Source organism: Chenopodium album, chromosome 26, assembly GCF_948465745.1.
Source record: "Chenopodium album chromosome 26, dcCheAlbu1.1, whole genome shotgun sequence".
Classification (NCBI taxonomy): domain Eukaryota; kingdom Viridiplantae; phylum Streptophyta; class Magnoliopsida; order Caryophyllales; family Amaranthaceae; genus Chenopodium; species Chenopodium album.
In genome coordinates, this window is record NC_137859.1 from 14258612 (window position 1) to 14279590 (window position 20979).

The following is a 20979-nucleotide window of genomic DNA, read 5'->3' on the forward strand; positions in this document are numbered from 1 at the left end:
ATCCCCATACCTAATTCAAGGTGCAGTGTGACTCGCACTTGAACTCACAAATGCTACTCAATCACTAACCCCTTAGTGATTCAATTACAATACTCAAGATCCCTTAATAGCCCTTTCTAGCTCACAAAGCAAAGGTGAAAGGCAATACTGAACTTAATAAGGTGTGTACTTGCACTAACAATTCTTAAACTGACGAACTGTTGCTTAGGAGTGTTTTTGAACTTTTCGAATGGAATGATCTCTCAATATATACGTGAAAAGCGTCAGCCTATAAACTAGAAATGTGTTTATCTTTAAAGTACGTGCTTGGGAGATAATTCATTCCGTGACCTAGAAAGTTATATCTTAGGTTGAAGATCCTTTCCTTAATAAATCACTCGCACGAAAGAAAACATGTTCAATATTATTCTGTTTCCTAAAATAGAACTTGAATAATTTCATAAGATATATGCGAAATAATTTATTTCCTAAACTGATATAAACACGATTTCTCTTAGCTAGAATATATCCCTTTTGCTAAAATAAGTTAAGGGCAGAATCCTCAATTTTTGGAAATACAAAACATTCAACAACCAATTGTCCAAGTTTAGTAAACTGTCAATTTAGTTCTATTTCCTAAACTGGTAGTGTCCTAAGTACCAAGCCAACTTTTACTCCTTAATGAGAAGCCTTTCACCAATTCATTCAATTAATCCTACACACTTTACAACAAGAAGACTAAGGGCCTGTTCTCATTGACTGAACTGAGCTGAACTGAACTTATTAGAGCTGAACTGAACTGAATTGAATTGAAATGAATATTTTATAAGAGAAGGAAATTAGGAGTTGAACTGAACTGAAAATAATCGTATGAGAACAGGCCCTAAGTAAAATAAAATTCCTATTATAATGATCTTCAAGTTTGTTTTCAAGTCTTGAAGCTTCCTTTGATCAGTACATTAGATTTTCTTCTTTTTCTCGAACATCATTCAAAAAATGAGCCTAAATGAATATAGTAACACCTCAAGCATGTCGTATATGCATATTTATAAGTTTCTGATAGATATTATAGGATTATTATAATATTTGTCGCAGAGTAGGATATATTTGTATATATTTGTGATATAGTTTAGGATTATTATAATATTTGTCGCAGAGTAGGATATATTTGTATATATTTGTGATATAGTTTGTATTCTTATCGTACTAGGTTTCCTAACTAGATTAGGACTAGTATTGTAACACTATATATATTATTCAATGGTACACACTCCAACCCAAGGAGTTTTCCCGAAATCTAACATGGTATCACAGCCTAGATTTTTTAGGGTTCCACAAAATTAATTTTTTTTTTTTTTTCTAAAAAATCCGATCCTTTCTTTGTTTCTTCCGCACACTCTAATCCTTTGTGGTATATCTCATCACCTACATTGCTACCGTTTTTTGGTTCACTTTGACTTTGCTGCAACATTAAGTTCCTTTGTTAAATCTTATTTTGGTTTCCAGTAACATACTGTTTCGGCATACTTAGCAATGGCCAAGGATGATGACCCACAACCCACACCTCCTCCTCCTCCACCATCTAACTACTACCACCCTGCTAATTCTATTAGCAATATCAAGAATGAGGTCCCGGAAATTCTTGATCGTGACAAAGGGAATTATGGTAGTTGGGTTGAACTCTTTGAGATTCATTGTCATTCCTGCAATGTTATCGACCATATAGATCCAAAATCACCTCGTCCTACGGACCTCACCTCGGCGCAGTGGAACCGCCTTGACTCAATTGTGAAAAAGTGGATTTATAATACAATTTCTGCAGACTTACGAAGCACGGTGTTGTACAAGAATGCTACGGCACAAGAAACTTGGGATAGACTCGCTAATATTTTTCAAGATAATGGTGAAATTCGTGCTATATACCTTGAAAATCAATTTAACAATCTTTTTGTTGAGAATTTTCCAGACGTGTCTTCTTATTGTCAGAAATTGAAGGAACTCAAAGACCAACTTGCTAATGTTGGTCAACCCGTATCCGAGAGAACTTTGGTTCTTCGTCTTTGTGCAGGTTTAATTGACTCGGACTATGATGGAGTGGCTCAATCCATCACTCAAATTCGCCCTCTTCCCGGATTTGATGAAGCAAGATCAAGAATTTTGTTAGAGGAGTCAAGAAAATCGGCTAAGGAAAATTCCGGGCAAGCCTTTGTAGCGCAACACAACAACACCACCACCACCACCGCGGCAGCCGCCCAACAGCAGCAACCACCGCAGCAACAGGGTAGGGGTGGTGGTGGCGGTGGGCGTGGCAGCAAGGGGAGGGGAGGCAAACCCAAAGGGAAAGGCAGGGGGCGTGGCCAAGGGCAAAACCAACAGCCACAAACGGCCCAGGCCCAACATAACCCCCAAAATCAGTCCGCCCCAAGTCAGCAACAGCTCTGGGCTAGTTTTCAGCAGTGGGCCCAGCAAGCTTCTTGGGCCAAACCTCCTACTACTTTTCCAGTCCAACAGCAGCAATCAATTCTCGGCCAGCCGAGACCCCAACAGGCGTACTCAGCCCAATACGGGCAGCCCATGACACCAACGGAATTGGCATCCTCCTTCTCCACGATGACTCTTCCAAATCCCGACAATCAGTGGTACGTGGATTCAGGTGCAACATCTCACATGACGAATAACGCTGGTAATCTCTTGCCCTTGTTTAATTTAAGCACTAAAAATCATATTTTAGTTGGTAATGGTCATCGCATTCCGGTAACAGGTTATGGTCATGGCACCCTTCCCCATACTAAAACACCTCTTGTCCTCCGTGATGTCCTTCTAGCACCTCAACTCATAAAGAACCTTATTTCAGTCCGTAAATTTACCTCTGATAATTTAGTGTCTATTGAGTTTGATCCTTTTGGTTTTTCTGTGAAGGATCTTCGTACGGGGAACATAATAACGAGATGTGATAGTTCGGGAGACCTATATCCAGTCAGAACCACTCCGTCAGCCTGTCTTGCTACTTCCCTTACTGCTGTCTCACCTTCCACTTGGCATAGTCGTCTAGGACACCCTGGAGCTCAAGTTTTTAGCTATCTTAAGTCTAAAAATCATATTTATTGTAATAAGGAGCATGACTCCACATTTTGCAATTCATGTCAATTAGGAAAACATACTCGACTTCCCTTTGATAACTCTAATAATACTACAGTTTGTGCTTTTGATATTATACATGCCGATTTATGGACATCTCCCATTCGTAGTGCTCAAGGTCACAAATATTATCTAGTTTTATTAGATGATCATACTCACTTTGTGTGGACAATTCCCTTAAAATACAAATCTCAAGCTTTTCAATCATTTATAAATTTCCGAAAATATGTTGAAACCCAATTTGAACGTCAAATTAAATGTTTTCAATGTGATCATGGTAGGGAATTTGATAATGACCCGTTTAAGCAAAAGTGTATTGACCACGGAATGCTTTTCCGCTTCTCTTGTCCACACACATCTTCCCAAAATGGCAAAGCTGAACGTATGATTCGTACCCTTAATAATATTAAGCGTACAATTCTTTTTCATGCGTCTCTTCCCCCATCGTATTGGTTTTATGCTCTTGAAACGGCCACTTATCTTCAAAATATTTTGCCAACCAAAGCCCTTAAAAACAGTACTCCCGCTCTTGCCTTGTTTGGGAAAACTCCTTCGTATGATCATATTCGTGTCTTTGGGTGTCTTTGTTTTCCTAATTTGTCTGCCACAGCTCCACATAAATTAGCTCCTAGATCAACACCATGTGTTTTCTTGGGTTATCCTATTGATCATAGAGGGTATAGGTGCCTTGATCTCACCACCAATAAAATCATCATCTCGCGTCATGTCAATTTTGATGAAACCGTCTTTCCGTTTCGGAATTTAGCACAATTCCGCAACACTGACTACGATTTTTTGGTGGATGATCCTCCATCTCCTGATTTGTTGCATCCCTTTTTACATAGCCCACAACAAACAACCCAAACTCCCTCTCAAACCCATAATCGTGGCTCACAAACCCCAGCCCATAACCACGGCCCACCCTCTCCATCATCTACAACTCGTGGCTCACAAACCACACCTCAAAACCGAGGCCCATCTCTACCTTTAGTCAGCTCACTTCCAACCACGCCCTCCCCATCTCACCAGTCCACATCGCAGCAAGCCTGCGACAGCCCACCTTCAGCCGCGGCAAGCCCGCGAACTTCCCTGTCCAGCCCAAACACGACCAGCAGCCCAGGTTCACCAACATCAGCTTATACCCCGCCACCATTGCGTGGTGTACCGCCCATACAACCCACTCGGCCACCACCTCCCTCTCCCCGAGTTACTCGTAGCCAACGGGGAATTTTTAAGCCAAACCCGAAATATTGCAACCTCACCGTTCAACCTTCGGGTCCTCATCATCATAAATCACCCCTTCCAAAGTCTTATAAACAAGCTTTAAATGACCATAACTGGAATGCGGCGATGAATGATGAATATAGTGCTTTAATTAAGACAGGGACATGGGAATTGGTGCCTAGGCCTACGGGGGTGAATATTGTTAATTGTATGTGGCTCTTTAAGCATAAATACAAGTCTAATGGTGATCTTGAAAGGCACAAAGCTCGTCTTGTATGTGATGGCAGGTCGCAGGAAATTGGTGTGGATTGTGATGAGACTTTCAGTCCGGTAGTTAAACCGGCCACTATTCGTACTGTTCTCAGTTTAGCTATGGCTAAAAAGTGGTCGATACATCAACTAGATGTCAAAAATGCCTTTTTACATGGTGACTTGCAGGAAACTGTTTACATGCGCCAACCTCCGGGTTTTATTGATCAGAAAGCACCCACTCATGTTTGTCGACTCCGCAGGGCTCTCTATGGTTTGAAACAAGCTCCCAGAGCTTGGTACCAACGCTTTGCAAATTTTCTCATCAAATTGGGTTTTGTCATCTCTCAGAGTGACAACTCTCTGTTTGTTTTTCGAAAGGGTGATGATATGGCATATTTGCTTCTATATGTTGATGATATTATATTAACTACCTCTTCTGACAAGTTGCGTGCAGGGATCATATCTCAGTTACAAACTGAGTTCCCTATGACTGATTTGGGTCCGTTGAGTTATTTTTTAGGGATAGCGGTAACCCGTACTCCCTCTTATTTGCTACTTTCACAGGGAAAGTATGCACAGGAGATTTTAGAGCGTGCAGGTATGGGCTCATGTAAACCTGCAGCTACTCCAGTTGACACTAAGTCAAAACTTAGTGCAGATGCAGGACCATCGTTTCGGGATCCGATTTTGTATCGTAGTTTAGCAGGTGCTCTTCAGTACCTCACATTCACTAGGCCAGATATTGCCTATGCGGTACAACAGGTGTGTCTTTTTATGCATGATCCTCGGGAACCTCACTTTGAGGCATTGAAACGCATTCTGCGTTATGTTCAGGGTACCATTGATCACGGCTTACATTTATATCCGACTGTTTCGCATCGACTTATTACTTACACTGACGCTGACTGGGGAGGTTGTCCCGATACCCGACGTTCCACATCGGGCTATTGTTGTTTCCTTGGGGACAACCTCGTGTCTTGGTCATCTAAGCGTCAGCATACTTTGTCTAAGTCGAGTGCAGAAGCGGAATATCGAGGGGTCGCGAATGTTGTCTCAGAGGCATGTTGGCTTCGTAATCTTTTACTTGAGTTACATTGTCCTCTACGGCAGGCTACTATTGTTTATTGTGATAATGTCAGTGCTATCTACCTTTCTGGCAACCCGGTACAACACCAACGCACCAAACATGTGGAGATGGATATTCATTTTGTTCGAGAAAAGGTTGCTTTGGGACAAGTTCGGGTTTTGCATGTTCCTACTAGATATCAGTTTGCAGACATTTTCACCAAAGGCCTACCACGAGATTTATTTTTGGAATTTAGGTCCAATCTTAGCGTTCGCCCTCCTCCCGCTACGACTGCGGGGGTGTGATAGATATTATAGGATTATTATAATATTTGTCGCAGAGTAGGATATATTTGTATATATTTGTGATATAGTTTGTATTCTTATCGTACTAGGTTTCCTAACTAGATTAGGACTAGTATTGTAACACTATATATATTATTCAATGGTACACACTCCAACCCAAGGAGTTTTCCCGAAATCTAACAGTTTCCAACACTTGAAACGAGCTCTAATTATCATATATCTAACTTTTGAGCTTCAATAGGACATCAAACATATCAAAAATGAGCCTAAAATGGCTACTTGCCTATAATTATCAAATGAACATATTGGCTACTTGCCTATAATTTATATTATCAATCAAATGAATATATTAACATCTAGCGCTTTGTTTGGATGGCAAATAAGGATGGAAAAGAAGGGGAGGGAAATAGGAGGAAGGGAAAGGAAGGGAAAAGAAAGGGAGGCGGAGGTGAACTCCATTTTCCCTCCGAATCTCTCCAAGTTTGGAGGGATTGTGCTTATCCCTCCCTCTCCTTTCCCTTCCTTCCCTCAATTCTTTACCCAAACAAGAGAGTTTCTCCCCCTCCATCCCTTTCTCTTCCCTTCTTTTCCTTCCATTTTCTTCTATCCAAACAAATTGTAAAAGTTTCTAACACTTGAAACGAGTTCTAATAATTCTCCTATTTCAAACTTTTTTGGTTTAATATTGGCATCAAACGTAGCAAAATGAGCCTAAATGGCACTTACTTGCCTATTGTTCATTTAATCAATCAAATGATGAATATATTCCTACTAAGTGAAATTGATTGATAAGACTATGTTTTTTGTATGATGATCTCGTCTTTCGACAAGTATAAATTGTTGATAAGGAGTGACTAACTTAATGGATGTGCATACTTAGAAGGAATTGGTTAAAAAGGAAAGTTGGTTTCTAATTATATTGATTGTATGTTTGGAAAGTGATATTTATGGAAGTTGTCATAATTTGAAAGTTGCTATTTTTGGAAGGTTTTAAATATTAAGTTAGTTTATAAAAAGTATATTATAATCATGGTTTGTCCAATTAAAAAATTCCAACGCATGTTTATTAAATAAAGATCTTAAATGTACTTGACATATTTTACCAACCTGTACTTTCTATTTTGTTTGGTTTGTCCTATTTTTTATTTTTGGTAAGCAGTCGTGATTTTAGGTGTGGAGTATATATGCGTATCAAATACTCAAGATTGATCACATAGCCTAAATTTTTTTTTCCTTTAAGTTTCATAATAAAGTTATGTTTGAGTGATTAAATAACATTAGTTTAGTTTCGTTTTGATTTTCAATTAAGTTAGTTTCTTTTCCGCTGCTAAGTTTGGTAGTTCTTAAGTAATCATTACATGATCAATAATAATACACCCAAAATTCTCTCTATAGTGTATTATGCGTATTGTTGTACTTCCTCCGTCCCAAAAAGAACGACCCATTTGGGTTGATTACGCGGGTATTAAGGAAGTTAAGTAAAAAGAAGTAAAAGTATATTGGAAAGATAAATTTACATGGTGTTTGTAAAAAATAGAGAGAGAAAGTAATAAAATAACATGGAAAATCAAATTTTTATATGGGGAAGCTAATTTTGCACAAATATTGTTGCAAATTGGTGGGTGTTTTAATGCAAATGGGTCATTCTTTTTGGGACAAAGTTTTGGCCAAATGGGTCGTTCTTTTTGGGACGGAGGGAGTAGTATTTATATAGAGACTAATTTGGGGTTTTACAAGATTACCTAAGACGTACTTTGGTTGATGAACAAGGTATGAACATCATGAGTTCACCATTATACCTTTTAGCTTGACTTATTCTTGCTCCAACAACCTTCATGGTTTAATGCAAGGGTAATTTAAACCATATTTGGAACAATAATTATTAATGACATCTTAGTTTATTCGAAGATAAGAAGTAACATGAATGAGAGAAGTACTAACCAACTGAGGAGGTGTGAGTTTTGTCTTGAAAAGGTGAAATTTTTAGGGCATGCTATATCTCACCAGGGAATTATGGTAGATCCTGAAAAGATAGTACAGTTAATGGATAGCCAACAACAACCAATGTGACCGAAGTGAGAAGTATCTTAGGATTACTTAGATATTACAAAAGTTTTGTGGAAGTTTTTTCCAAAACTGCGTCTTCGATGACGAATCAAATCAGGATAAATATGAAGTTCCAACGGATCAAGAAATATGAACTAGAATTGCAAGAATGGAAGAGGTGGTTAACTATCATATCAATATAGGCACCCCCCATCGGAATGGCAGGATTCGAGGTATATAATGATGCATCGTTGGAAAGGTTATGACATGACACATGAGCATCTAATTAAAATTGCAAATTCTTCTAATAAATTGGCATAGCTTCAGTGGTACTTGAATACTTCCTAACATTTTTCATCCTTCTTCCTCATGTTCACCATTAAATAAAGACCAAGAGCATTTACACCCAAGTCTAGCAAGCCAATAGCACAATTCGACTAAATAACAACCATCCTTCATAGGCCACCAATAATCCAAATTCACGCACTAATCATCATATTAGAAAAAACGAGACATGAGGATATTAAGATCACATATCATGTTTATTGAACATATATAGATTCTAGCAATGATATATTCCAACATCTAACCCTTGTTAACAATAAATGTAAGAAAAGAGTGACTCATACGTATCTCTCATTAAAGTCATGCGCTACCACCATGTACACCTCAATTGATAATCGTCAATATTCTAGGCGTAGATTCTTCCATAGTTTGTTGCTTATCTTATATTTTGAGCTCTTTTTTTTTTTAACTTGCCACTTATTTAGATTAATACGACTGTAGTAGTCTCTAGTAAAATTGAGAGGCACTGAGTAGCAGTAATATGCCACTTTTTTGATTAAGATGATTGTTTAAGCCTTTAGAGATGCGCGAACTTATATTCCAACCGCTGATTATCAGTGGTGAGTATTTAAACCCTAATAGTGTTTCCACATCCTTCTACACGTATTTAGATAAGATGACTGTAGAAGCCTCAAGAAACACGCAAACTTTCAATCTAACCGTTGATTATCAACAATTAGAATTAAAACCCTAATAGTGTCTCCACATCTCTCTCTATATATACCCATAGATCTATTGAGTATAGAAAATTGGGATTTCAAAACCCTAGAGATTCTTCTATTCTCTCTCTCACAGTCTCACTCATGGATGGTGCCGTTTAAAACCCTAGAGCTATTGAAGATGGTGATGTTTATCATTCGGTAGCCTCAAGTCTATCATTATCGCAGACAGATATTTCCGACTCTTCTGATGATGGATGATGACTTAAATTATTCTACTTGTAGGTTATTTTTTTTTTTTACTCGTACTTACCCATATGAGGTGGTGTTGGAGGCTAATAAGCAGAATGAAATCCTCAATAAGAGGCTTCAAATGTAACACCCCGACCCCAAACAAATCAGGGAGGGGCCTATTGTCACGAAATGCGCATCGAGGGCCAACAACTGCCCCCACAGACCAACACAAGTCCTTCCGACGCATTTTGTCCTCACTCATGCGCACCCCGGGAAAACTTCCCAAGAGGTCACCCATCCCAAGACTACTCCCAGCCAAGCACGCTTAACTATGGAGTAGTCTTAGCATATGAGCTTCCTAAAAGGAAGATGCATCTTGTTGATATGAGTAGTATATCAAACTCTTTTAAAGCAATCATGAGGGGTATTACATCAAAAGTATCAGTATGAAAACGTATTAAATGGTTCTTTATCACACGTTAAAGAATAAGAGATAAAGAAATATGATGTTGTGTTGGTGAAAACTCACGATAATGTACTAACATTGGTGAATCTAGCATAATTTATAAGGGTTTGAAATATTAAAATTAAATTTGAATCAAATAAAATAAATTTTTTGATATAAATCATTTAGAAAACTTGTAAAAACATTTTTCTAATGACTTACAAAAAAAATATAATTCAGTGAGAAACAACAATGTATTTTTGTATGAAAATAATTATGAGTACAATTTTATTTAATAAATCATTACGTGAAAATAACAAATTATGAGTAACTACGTAAATATTATATTGCACATAGTTAACTCATGTAATTATGTGTATTGATACATTACTTAAAATATGTATATTATTATTATTCACATAAACATATTAAATAATTCAATGTTAAATAAATAATTATTTTTTCATTTTATAAATATTTTAAAAAATAACTTTTAGTTAAAAACAAGTGGGGTTGGTTTGAACTTAGATTAGGCCCAGTGTACTAACATTAGCTGAAAATAATATACATTTTCCAGACGTTATAATTTTAACGTCTTGCGTAAATGGTACAATTCTTATAGTACTCCAGCAACATTACAGTCCCATCTAGAGTTAAAGAAAAAGAAAAAGGTTGCCTAAGATTAATGAAAATATAGAGTTTTTTTTTTTTTTTTTTTTTTTTTTTTTTTTTTTTTGTTGCATTTTTTTAGAATTTTTGAAAGTTAGTATTCCTATAAGATTTTGGATCTATTTGGGAACCTTACTTTAATTCAAGGTTTTTGTCCCCTTTCTATTTTATTTGATTAATGCAATTTTTTTCTACGTTATAATTATGATTTTTTTTTGTCATTTTGATAATATTTGGAATATATATCGTTAATTGCATACGTACTGTGATTAGACCACTTAATTAAATACAACAACAAAGGAAAATGGAGCCCTATTGTAGATATGGAGACTCTTTTAAATATGGAGGGAATAGTGAATATTGACTTGAAATGTTGACTTGAAAAAAAAAATAGAATAACATAAATTTAACTTTTAATGGTTAAATGACCACATTGATCCAGTTTTTTGGTTCTTGAAAATTATAATCTCGGTCTTTGGTCTAGGTTAGTTCGATCTGATCCGATCTTACGTTTGTACTTTGAAAACGTAGGGTGGATTGATATGTTCGAAAACATTATGACTACATTTAAATTTTTTATATGCTACATTAAATATGAGGGATCACTACAAGAAAACAACTCATTTGTGATGGCCAAATTTCATACTAAAAATGCCAAAAACTGCTGTTAATAGTCGTAAACCATTTGTTGCACAAAGCATGTCACAAAAAATTTCATTATGGTGGTTTGACCATCGTAACTATGTGTTACGACAATTTTCGAAAATTTAACAATGACTTTTATTCCCGTTGTTGAAAATAAATGAAGACAATTTTAAATCGTTGTAATTTCTATGACAGCTTGTTACCATCGTAGGTTCCAAGGATTAAGACAGCCACAAATCGTCGCAAACTCCAAGAATTACAGCGGTTACGTACCATCACAACTTACGACAATATGTTACGCGTGGCTGATGGGGGAGGTTACGATCCGATGACCCTTAAATAGTCGCAATTCTTGATGGCGATGACAGCTTTGAACTGTCGCAAAGGGAAATCTTTACGACACCTTGAAACGGTCGTAACACGAAAATAGTGCATATGATTGAAATTAAATCAACCTTCAACCTAGAACCTGGACCTAAATCTTATTAATATTAATTAAAATATACATATAATACAAAATCACGACTTTTTTGAAAAATCTCTGATGAGAAGGAAAAAAAAGAATCTCTGAGAATGCATCAACAGCATGGTGGTGGTATGACTTAGAGAAGTGAGAAGAATCGGACGAAGTAAGCGTTGTTATTCCGAGTCAAAGTCTAAGACGTCCTTTCATTATTGCCGATATTGATTTTAAATAAACCTAAATCTAGCAAGCCAATAGCCCAATTTGACTAAATGACAACCATCCTTCATAGGCCACCAATAATCCAATATCACTAATCATCATATTGGAAAAAACCAGAGATGAGGATATCAAGATCATATATCATGTTTATTGAACATAGATTCGTTCCAGTAACAACATATTCCAACAACTAACCCTTGTTTATAATAAATATTAGAAAAGAGTGACTCATACGTATCTCTCAGCTCATCAAAGTCACAGGCTACCACCGTATACACCTCAATCGATATTCGTTAATATTCTAGGCGTAGATTCATCCATAGATTATTGCTTACCCGATCCTCGATCTTTCAGTTTATGTGACTAGTAGCTTAATCACGCATAACGCATAACTCCCTCTGTGTTTTAATAAGTGTTACACTTACCAAATCCGGTCGTGTTTTAATAAGTGTTACACTTCCTTTTTTGGCAAAAAGCTTCATTTTAGTATTATATATTTATCTCTCATAGTCCCCACCTAAACCCCCTACAAAATTAATTATCCATATTATATATGCATAAAAATAATTCAACAATGAAAAATCCAAGTATAGCTAGGGCATTAACTAATTTATATATTACGTTCAACCTTAATCATTAATATTTCACAAAGTAATATTCTTTCTTAGGGCCTGTTCACTTCAGCTTAATTTTAGTTCAGTTCAGTTCAACTCCAATCAGTTCAGTTCAGTTCAGTTCTATTCAGCTCCTAATTTCCTTCTCTCATAAAATATTCATTTCAGATTAGTTCAGTTCAGTTCATTTCCAAGCAGTTCAGTTCAATTTAATTTAGTTCAATAAATGTGAACAGACCCTTATTTAGATTACAAAAGATGCTCAAAGTTTTAAAAATTGATCACATAAATAGTACATAGTAGATATTAATAATAATATAAAAAAATTATGTGTATTATCTCCAAATTACAAGATAAATAAAGAAAATTCTCCATAAAAAATACCCCATAATAACTTTATAATCCGCAAATATAGTAACATTCACTTGTTACATAGTACAAATGTTTTCAAATACTTTTTCTTGAAAATAATCTAATATATATAAATAAAGTAGGCATTTTTGGAGAGCATTCGGCGCGCCACATAAGCAAAGGTGTATTTTTGACCAATTAAAAATTAGAATTTTATTTTATTTTAGAATTAAAAAATTCACTTGCCACCTTAATAAAAGCGACGAATGAGATTTAAGAAATTTGTCACGTAGGTAAAAACAACGAATAATGATTTATGAGGATTTAATTTATTTAAAAAACTAAAATTTATCTTTTAAAAAAATCATCTTTAGATATAGGATTTATATATTTAAGATAATCTTTATAGTGTTGATGATAAGAAATAAAAATTATTTTTTAATTGTAATTAAATTAAAATTTGTGATGCCTACCACTATAAATTGACGCATTCTACGACACACATAAAATCTCATATCAATACAAACCAAATCAAGCGAATTCTGTGTCCGTTTTAGGTCATCAATGGTTGCGTAATTCTTAATTTAATTTTTAAATTTCATGTGTTAAATCAGAGAATTAAATTCAATCAAAAATGATTGGAAAATCAAAGTACGAAGAGGTATTATATCTTTATAAATAATTTACATTATAAACCTTTTTAGTTTTTATTAATTAATTTTATGATAAAACAATTTTTTGTGATTTAGGTAGCATAATCAAGCCATCAAATTAACTTAATTTTTATTTTTAATTACAGGATGATTGCGTTCATGCCTCAATTAAAGCCAACTTTGTAACTTTTCGTCCAAAATAAATTGAAAGAAAAGTTTACTCCATTAGATACTTTTAAATTGTTACAAATAAGAAGCAATATCGCACGCATTGTTAGTGACAACAAAATAATGATTTAATTTTTTAAAATATTATTGTTCGGGCAATTGAGGATGATGATGAAATTTCAATGCATACATCTAGATTTGATTTTGTACAATTTTAATTTTTAGATCAATTTCACAACAATTTTTCACTTCCGGTAAATATATATATTGATTTCTTTTATAAGACTATAAAGATTTATTTTATATAAATTTTATTTTTGCTAACATGTTTTATTTATCCATTTTGATTAGATGGAAGAGATATGGGCGTGAACGGAGTTGGTGATTCTATCTATATAGAAATAAATAGTATACATGATTTTATTATTTTTTTTTAATATTTTTATCTTTTAAAAACAACGAATATTGATTTAGGATTTAAATTATTAAAAAAAAATATATCGTTTCATAATAAAGATTTTATCCTAATATGTAACAGATAAAATATCACATTTACAAATTTATTTTTGAAAGATATCATATTTACAATGTATTCATATTTTTAAATTCAGCTGTCATATAATTAACAACCACAATAAATAACAATAAAAAAGTCGAATTATAAATTACATTTAAAAAAATATAACTTTTGTAATAGGCAATAACATTTTAATTAAAATATTATGTGTTTTTTTACTATTAGATAGTAAAATAAATCAAACAATTTTTTTTTTTAAAAAAAACATAGAATCTATATGAAAATATATTTTCTTGAGATTTATATATGAAAAAACCGTGCATCGCACGGGCTTTCATCTAGTAAACAAATAAAAAAGGTATCTAGTTGTAGATCCATACCATGTACAACAATGCTAATACGATCTCATGACTATTAAAAAGAAATTATCTTTTTTTTTTTTTGAAGGGGAGCAAAAGACATTAAACAGCAAGAGCGTCCATAAGAACATAAGGGGATACATCAGGAGGAACATAGTGTTCCCATATTTGCTCTAAATTAAAAGGAAGAAATTTTGCAAGAGAATGAGCTACTACATTGCCAGCACGCTTCACATGACGTACTCCACTGGAGGCTAGTGTATTGAGCAGTTAAAAACATAACATCACACAGCACCGAGTCCAAATCAGTAAGGTGAGTTGCACTCCGGGAGAGTCTAGACACAACAATTTGGCAGTCAGACTTTATAACTACCTCCTTGCATCCAAATTTGCAGCCAAGTCTAACCGCCCATTCAATCGCCTTTGCTTCAGCTATCTCCACTGACCACCATGCACGGAGTCTTTTTGTGGCAGCAAACACGATCTCACCAAGGCTATTACGCGCAACAACACCGAGCCCAACCCAACCCTCTTCATAAAGCGAAGCATCAAAATTTATTTTGATGATGCCAGGGGGTGGAGGAACCCACTGATTTGGACTTGTACAGGCAGCAATAGCAGCAGTGCGGGATGAGTTCTTCTCAGGTTTTGTGCTTTCATCAGTCCATCTCAGCACTCTAGCAATCAGCAAATCAGTTGGAGTGTCTTTTCCTTGGAAAACCTTCAGATTTCTATCCTGCCAAATTCCCCACATCAAGTAGATACCTCTGACTTTTGTCATCACTTCCAAATTCTTCCAGCTTTCCACCAGGTCACAAATGGAGTAAGAGTTTACATCCTTTCTCATGACTTCACAGTCCAATCTCCACTATAAATCACGCACTCTCCAACAATCGAAAAAAGTATGTTGCCAAGTTTTGGACTCACCTTCGCACCAAGGGCAGCAATCATCATCAGTGAGATGTCTGTATTTTAAGAGTCTACGAACAGGAAGAGTATCAATGCATAGGCGCCATAAAAAATTACGGGCCTTTGGGATTACGTTTGCCTTCCAAATTTCAACCCAAGCGCAGTGGAAATTGTCCAAGTTGCAGCCTTTCCCCAACATATAAGCAGTCTTCACAGAATAAATTCCATTCTTTAAAAACGCCCACGTAATCTCATCACTTGAACATCGGCCACTCAGAGGGATGGCAAGAATCAACTTCTTGTCTCGCTCATTGAAAAATGTTTGGATAGTACTGTAATCCCACTCCATATGCTCAAAATTAATTAATTCGCTAACTCTAGTGATTTCTAAAGTCGGAGTGGAGGTTGCAAATCTGCCTTCATCATCACAGAGCCACGGATCTGACCATATGTTAACACTACTCCCATTACCTACTCGCCACAACAAACCTTCTTGCACAAGAGCCTTAGCCCCCCAAATACCACGCCACGAGTAGCTTCCACCAAAGCCCAGATAAGAGCCAAAGAAATCAGAATTTTGGTAATATTTTGCCTTCATTACACGGCCTAGCAGAGAGTTCGGATTACTCACCAACCGCCAAACTTGTCTTCCAAGTAGAGCATCGTTGAAGACCGCTAAGTCACAAAACCCCATACCCCCAAGACATTTGAGGATACATAATGAGTCCCACTTCCTCCAATGAATCCGTTTCCTCCCTTCACTTTGACCCCACCAAAAATTAGCCATAGCCGCATGAATTTTCCTAATTACCTCACTAGGAAATTTGTAAACTCCTATGAGATAGGTCGGAATTGCTTGGATTACCGATTTAAGAAAAATTTCTTTTCCGGCTTGAGATAGAAGCTTCTCTTTCCAACCTTGCAATTTCTTCCAGATTCTATCAAGAAGAGCCTCAAAAATACCCCTTTTTGACTTTCCTAGCACATTCGGAATACCAAGGTACTTCTCGTGACGCTCCACTTGCTTCATATGTAGAATGTCTAGGATCCCCTCCTTTTGCTCAGTCCCAATCCCTCTACTAAAGGACACTTCCGATTTCTCATAATTGATTTTTTGTCCGGATGTTGCTTCGTACTGGTTGAGAATATCAACAATGTTTGAGCATTCCTTTCGATTTGCCCTTGTAAAGAGAAGACTGTCATCTGCAAATAGGAGATGTGAAATTTCTGGACCTTTCCTGCTTGCTTTTACACCATGAATATCACCCCTCTTAACCCTATTCTGGATCATATGTGAGAACGCATCAGCCACAATAATAAATAGATAGGGAGAAAGGGGATCACCTTGACGTAATCCTCTAGAAGGAGTCACCGCACCACACACTTCCCCATTTATGACAAAAGAGTACTGCACCGACGTAACCAAAGTCATCACCATATTAACCCATCTTCCATCGAAACCCATTTTCAGAAGTAATTGTCTTAGAAAACCCCACTCTACCCGATCATACGCTTTACTCATGTCTAGCTTCATGGCAATGTGCCCTTTACGACCCTTGCTTCTCTTCTTCATAGTGTGAAATAATTCCAAAGCTATTAAAGCATTGTCAGTTATAAGTCTACCGGGAACAAAGGCACTCTGATTTTCAGAAATAATTTCACACAACACATCTTTCAATCGGATCACTAGACATTTTGAGACAAGCTTGTAAATGACATTGCATAAACTAATGGGGCGAAATTCAATAGCTTTTTTGGGTTCTTTAACTTTCGGAATAAGGGCAACATTTGTTTTGTTAACAGAATCTGGGAAGGAACTACCATTAAAAATTCCAGTAACAAAATTTGCAACATCATCACCAACAATATGCCAGAAATGTTGATAAAAAATTGCATGCATACCGTCGGGACCAGGAGCCTTGCTAGGGTGCATTTGCTTGAGTGCCGCATACATCTCCTCTTTCGTGTAAGGTTTCATGTGCATTGCATTCATGGTGAGAGAAATAGACTCCGGTACATTTGACAGAACCTGCTCGAGATCATGGTTGGTGGGATTTGACGAAGCGAAGATGTTGTCGAAATAATTGCTAATGATTGCTGCCACTTCCTCCTCCTCGGTTCTCCAAACACCACTCTCATCCAAAAGGCCGCTGATGGTATTTTTCCGCTGGCGTTGTGAAGCCTTGTGGTGAAAGTACTTAGTGTTTCTATCACCTTCTTTGACCTCAGCTACTCGGGATCTTAAATGCCAGTATGCTTCCTGTTTTTCTTGTAAACTCTCAAGGTGCTGCTCAAGCTCATTACACTCCTCGCAACTCTCTTCACTGATCGGCAACATTTGGGCATTGTTCAAGGCAATTTCAGTCGCTGCAATTTGCTTACCAAGGTTGTTGAAGTGTTCATCGCTCCACCTGGACAAGTTCCTGCCAACAGCAGCAACTTTCCCAAGCACATTCAGGTTTCCTGCCCCCTCCCAAGCACCTTTAATTACCTCCTCACAGCCATCCTCGATGAGCCAATACGTCTCAAACTTAAATTCTATTTCTTTTTCTTCTTCTTTTTCCCAGGGGCATCATCATATCTGAGAAGAATAGGAGCATGATCAGATTTGATGCGTACAATATGTTCAACTGAGGCATTAGTGTATAAGGAGCACCATGACATCAACCCAAGGAACCTATCTAGTCTTTCACGAATCCGGGTGGAAGGGGTTCTCCCACGTTCCCATGTGTACCAAGTTCCACTATAACCCAAGTCCCTTAGGTTACAGTCAAGAAGGGCTTCACGAAAATTCTCTATCTCTTTTCTTTTCCCAAGGGCTCCACCTTCTCTCTCATCGTATGATAGAAGCTCATTAAAATTACCCCCCAACAAAATCGGGACATCATCATCACAAAGCTGCCTAATGAGCTGCCAAGTGTGAACTTTCTCTTCGGCCTTAGCCCATCCATACACTCCTGCAAACCTCCACTTCAAGCTCCCTTCACTCCAGATATCTCCACAAATATGGTGGTGAGAATAGGATACAAGACGAAAGTCTATGCTCTCCTTCCAGTAAATGCATAAACCCCCTGATTTACCCATACTAGAAACACCGAAAGCTCCATGATAGCCTAAACTCCCTTTAAGATCCTCCACTACCTTATTATCGACCATAGTCTCAGAAATAAAAAGTAACCTCGGGCAAAACTTGTGACTCCACTTCCGAAGTCGCCGAACTGATCGGGGGTTGCCCATACCCCGACAGTTCCAAGCTAGAATACTCATTGGGTACGGTAGGGTTGGTTAACACCAACCTCCGGCAACGGCCCCACGCCACCAGGTAATGTCGTATAAATGATCTTCTTCCCAATGTGTAACTCTTGCTCTGTCATATCTTCCCCTTCCCTAGCACGTTTCCCTGACTCTACAGCAATGTTCTTCTGAATATTCCCTCCCCCACCCTCCCTTGCTACTCTTTTCCATTGCCTCGTGCCCCCTTTTATTCCCATCTCTACTGGAGTTCTCACTAGCTGAGCCTCAAGAACCCCTTCCTCACTCTCTCTGCTCTTATCAACTGGGATATTTAAAGACTCAACTCTTTTTCCTACCTCCTCACTACTCTTTCCCCCTTCTTTCAAGGTATTACTATCATGTACAACACTCAAAAACTCTGCAGATTTTTTGCTTATGTTGACAATCCCTTGCTCACTAGGTGTCTTCATAGTTCCTCTGTTCACATCTGTCCCCATCTCGCCTTCAGCACAGGTTTTATGAGTATTTTTGGTGATGAAGAGCCTTCGAACAACACTACTCAGATCTCCCTCATCATCATTCACTTCGTTTTTTGCAGCTTTCCACGGGGTAGACACACGCAGCCGTTCATTGAATTTTCTCGTGATCACATTATCATCACAATCCTTCTCCCCATGGCGTAACAAACCACAAACATAGCAAAATACAGGTAGTTTCTCATACTTTATAGGCACCTCCACTATACCCCTACCCGTTCGAAGTTCCACTGTCTTCATCAAGGGTTTATTGACATCAACATTAACACGAATTCTTAGAGATTTATTGATCCCTATGACGTCTGATTTGTCCATGGAAACAAAGCTTCCAATTTTATTCCTTAATCTCCTAGCATTGTCCTCATTATTTCTACCCTTAAAGGGTAAATCATACACCCGAATCCAAAAAGGTACACAATTCAACGGAATTTCAGAGGGCTTAGAGTTACCTTTTGCATCCTCCAATACCATGACATGGTGATCAAAGTGCCAAGGTTGAGAATCCATAACAAACATGCTTATCTTTCCAATGATGAAATTGGAAATAGAAAATTTTGTCCCCAATGATATTCGCCTCACAGCCGTGTTTTGGACTCCACACTTTTTTCATAGTATTAATTAGAGCGTTTGCATTCACATTACGAGGAATATGAATTCTTCCCACAATAGCCAATTCAATCTGATCCTTCTCGTCTCCCCCTCCTTTGTCCTCCCAATCAATATCGCATCCCTTGGCCAGATTAAGGAGTGCTTCATTACTAATCTCAGGACTCGTCATAATAACGAGAACGGAACACGGATCACGAAACAAAATCGACACGAGACTTCGAGGATGAAGCAAAAGCTAGCAAACGCTAGAAAAAACCCTCCCAAGAGAACCCTAACGATGCCCTAGAGGGAACTTTCTAAGTTATAAGTGATTTTTAGAAATTATCTTGTTTGCAAGTACGATTTATAATTTTATTATTATAATAATAATAAAAAATATTACATTTTCACAAATATCCATCCAAATCATCAAAGTAGTAATTATACAGCTACATACCTAACTTTCAAAAAATAAAAAAATGATACCATCCAAATCTTGACTTACATACATTTTTTTTTTTTAATTTTTTTTTTTTACAAAGGGTTGACTACTTATTGTGTATATATACATTAACCTGAGATTATTGAGTTCATTAAATTTTATTAAAGTTCTTCTTTGTTTTAATTAAGCAGTAAAAAAAAAATGCATCTTCCTTCAAATAATAATTTTCCATCAACATCATACTCAAATTACATAAAATGGACTCCGGAAGAAAACAAGAACTTTGAAAAATGTCTTTCGAGTATATTGGATCATCTTTACAAGATGGACAGAGATAGTCTCTTCCAACAAATCTCCAACCTTCTCGGCCGGCCAATCAAGAACTGCGTTAGAGGTTAAACTTCACTTCGACCGACTTGTGTACGACCTTGGGAGGATTGAAAGTGGCCAGGCTGATTACTTTCCACGACATTGGTACGAGGAGGAAACTAGTTAAATCTAACATAAACATGACCAAAAGATAAATAAGAAGTAAACAAATCTTTCAATTGAAAAGGAAGTATATATATATATAAATAAGAGCATGCAAAATGCATATAATTGAATTTGAGTTAAAACTAACTTTTCAATCAGCCGAAAAAACTAAGCTTTGGGATTGGACAATCTTAAAGATCGATCACATCTTATATGATTTCTAATTTATTATTATTATTTTTTTTACAATGACAAAGTTTCCAACCAAAATTACATGTGGACCCCACTTTTAAATCCAACCTGTCAACCAATTATCCAAAAATTAAATAAATTCAAAAAAAACAAAAAATAAATTAAAATAAAAACCCCTAAACACGAGGAAGGGTAATTTCGTCATTTCCTCTCCAACCACTACCCTTCTGTCTCAGATCTGTCCATCCAA

General features: G+C 36.7%; 2 protein-coding genes across 2 annotated transcripts; both read right to left on the bottom strand.

Annotated features, from left to right (window-relative positions):
- Positions 1-14456: 14456 nt before the first annotated feature.
- LOC145616863 (uncharacterized) lies at positions 14457-17768 on the bottom strand. Its single transcript, XM_081671582.1, has 4 exons — positions 17755-17768; positions 15282-17686; positions 14645-15203; positions 14457-14601 (listed from the first exon to the last, which is right to left on the bottom strand). Exons 1-4 carry the CDS (start codon positions 17766-17768, stop codon positions 14457-14459), a joined length of 3123 nt encoding a protein of 1040 aa, XP_081527708.1.
- A 33-nt stretch (positions 17769-17801) lies between these two features.
- On the bottom strand, positions 17802-18419 carry LOC145616865 (uncharacterized). Its single transcript, XM_081671583.1, has one exon. The coding sequence runs from the start codon at positions 18417-18419 to the stop codon at positions 17802-17804; it is 618 nt and encodes a 205-aa protein (XP_081527709.1).
- Positions 18420-20979: the final 2560 nt, after the last annotated feature.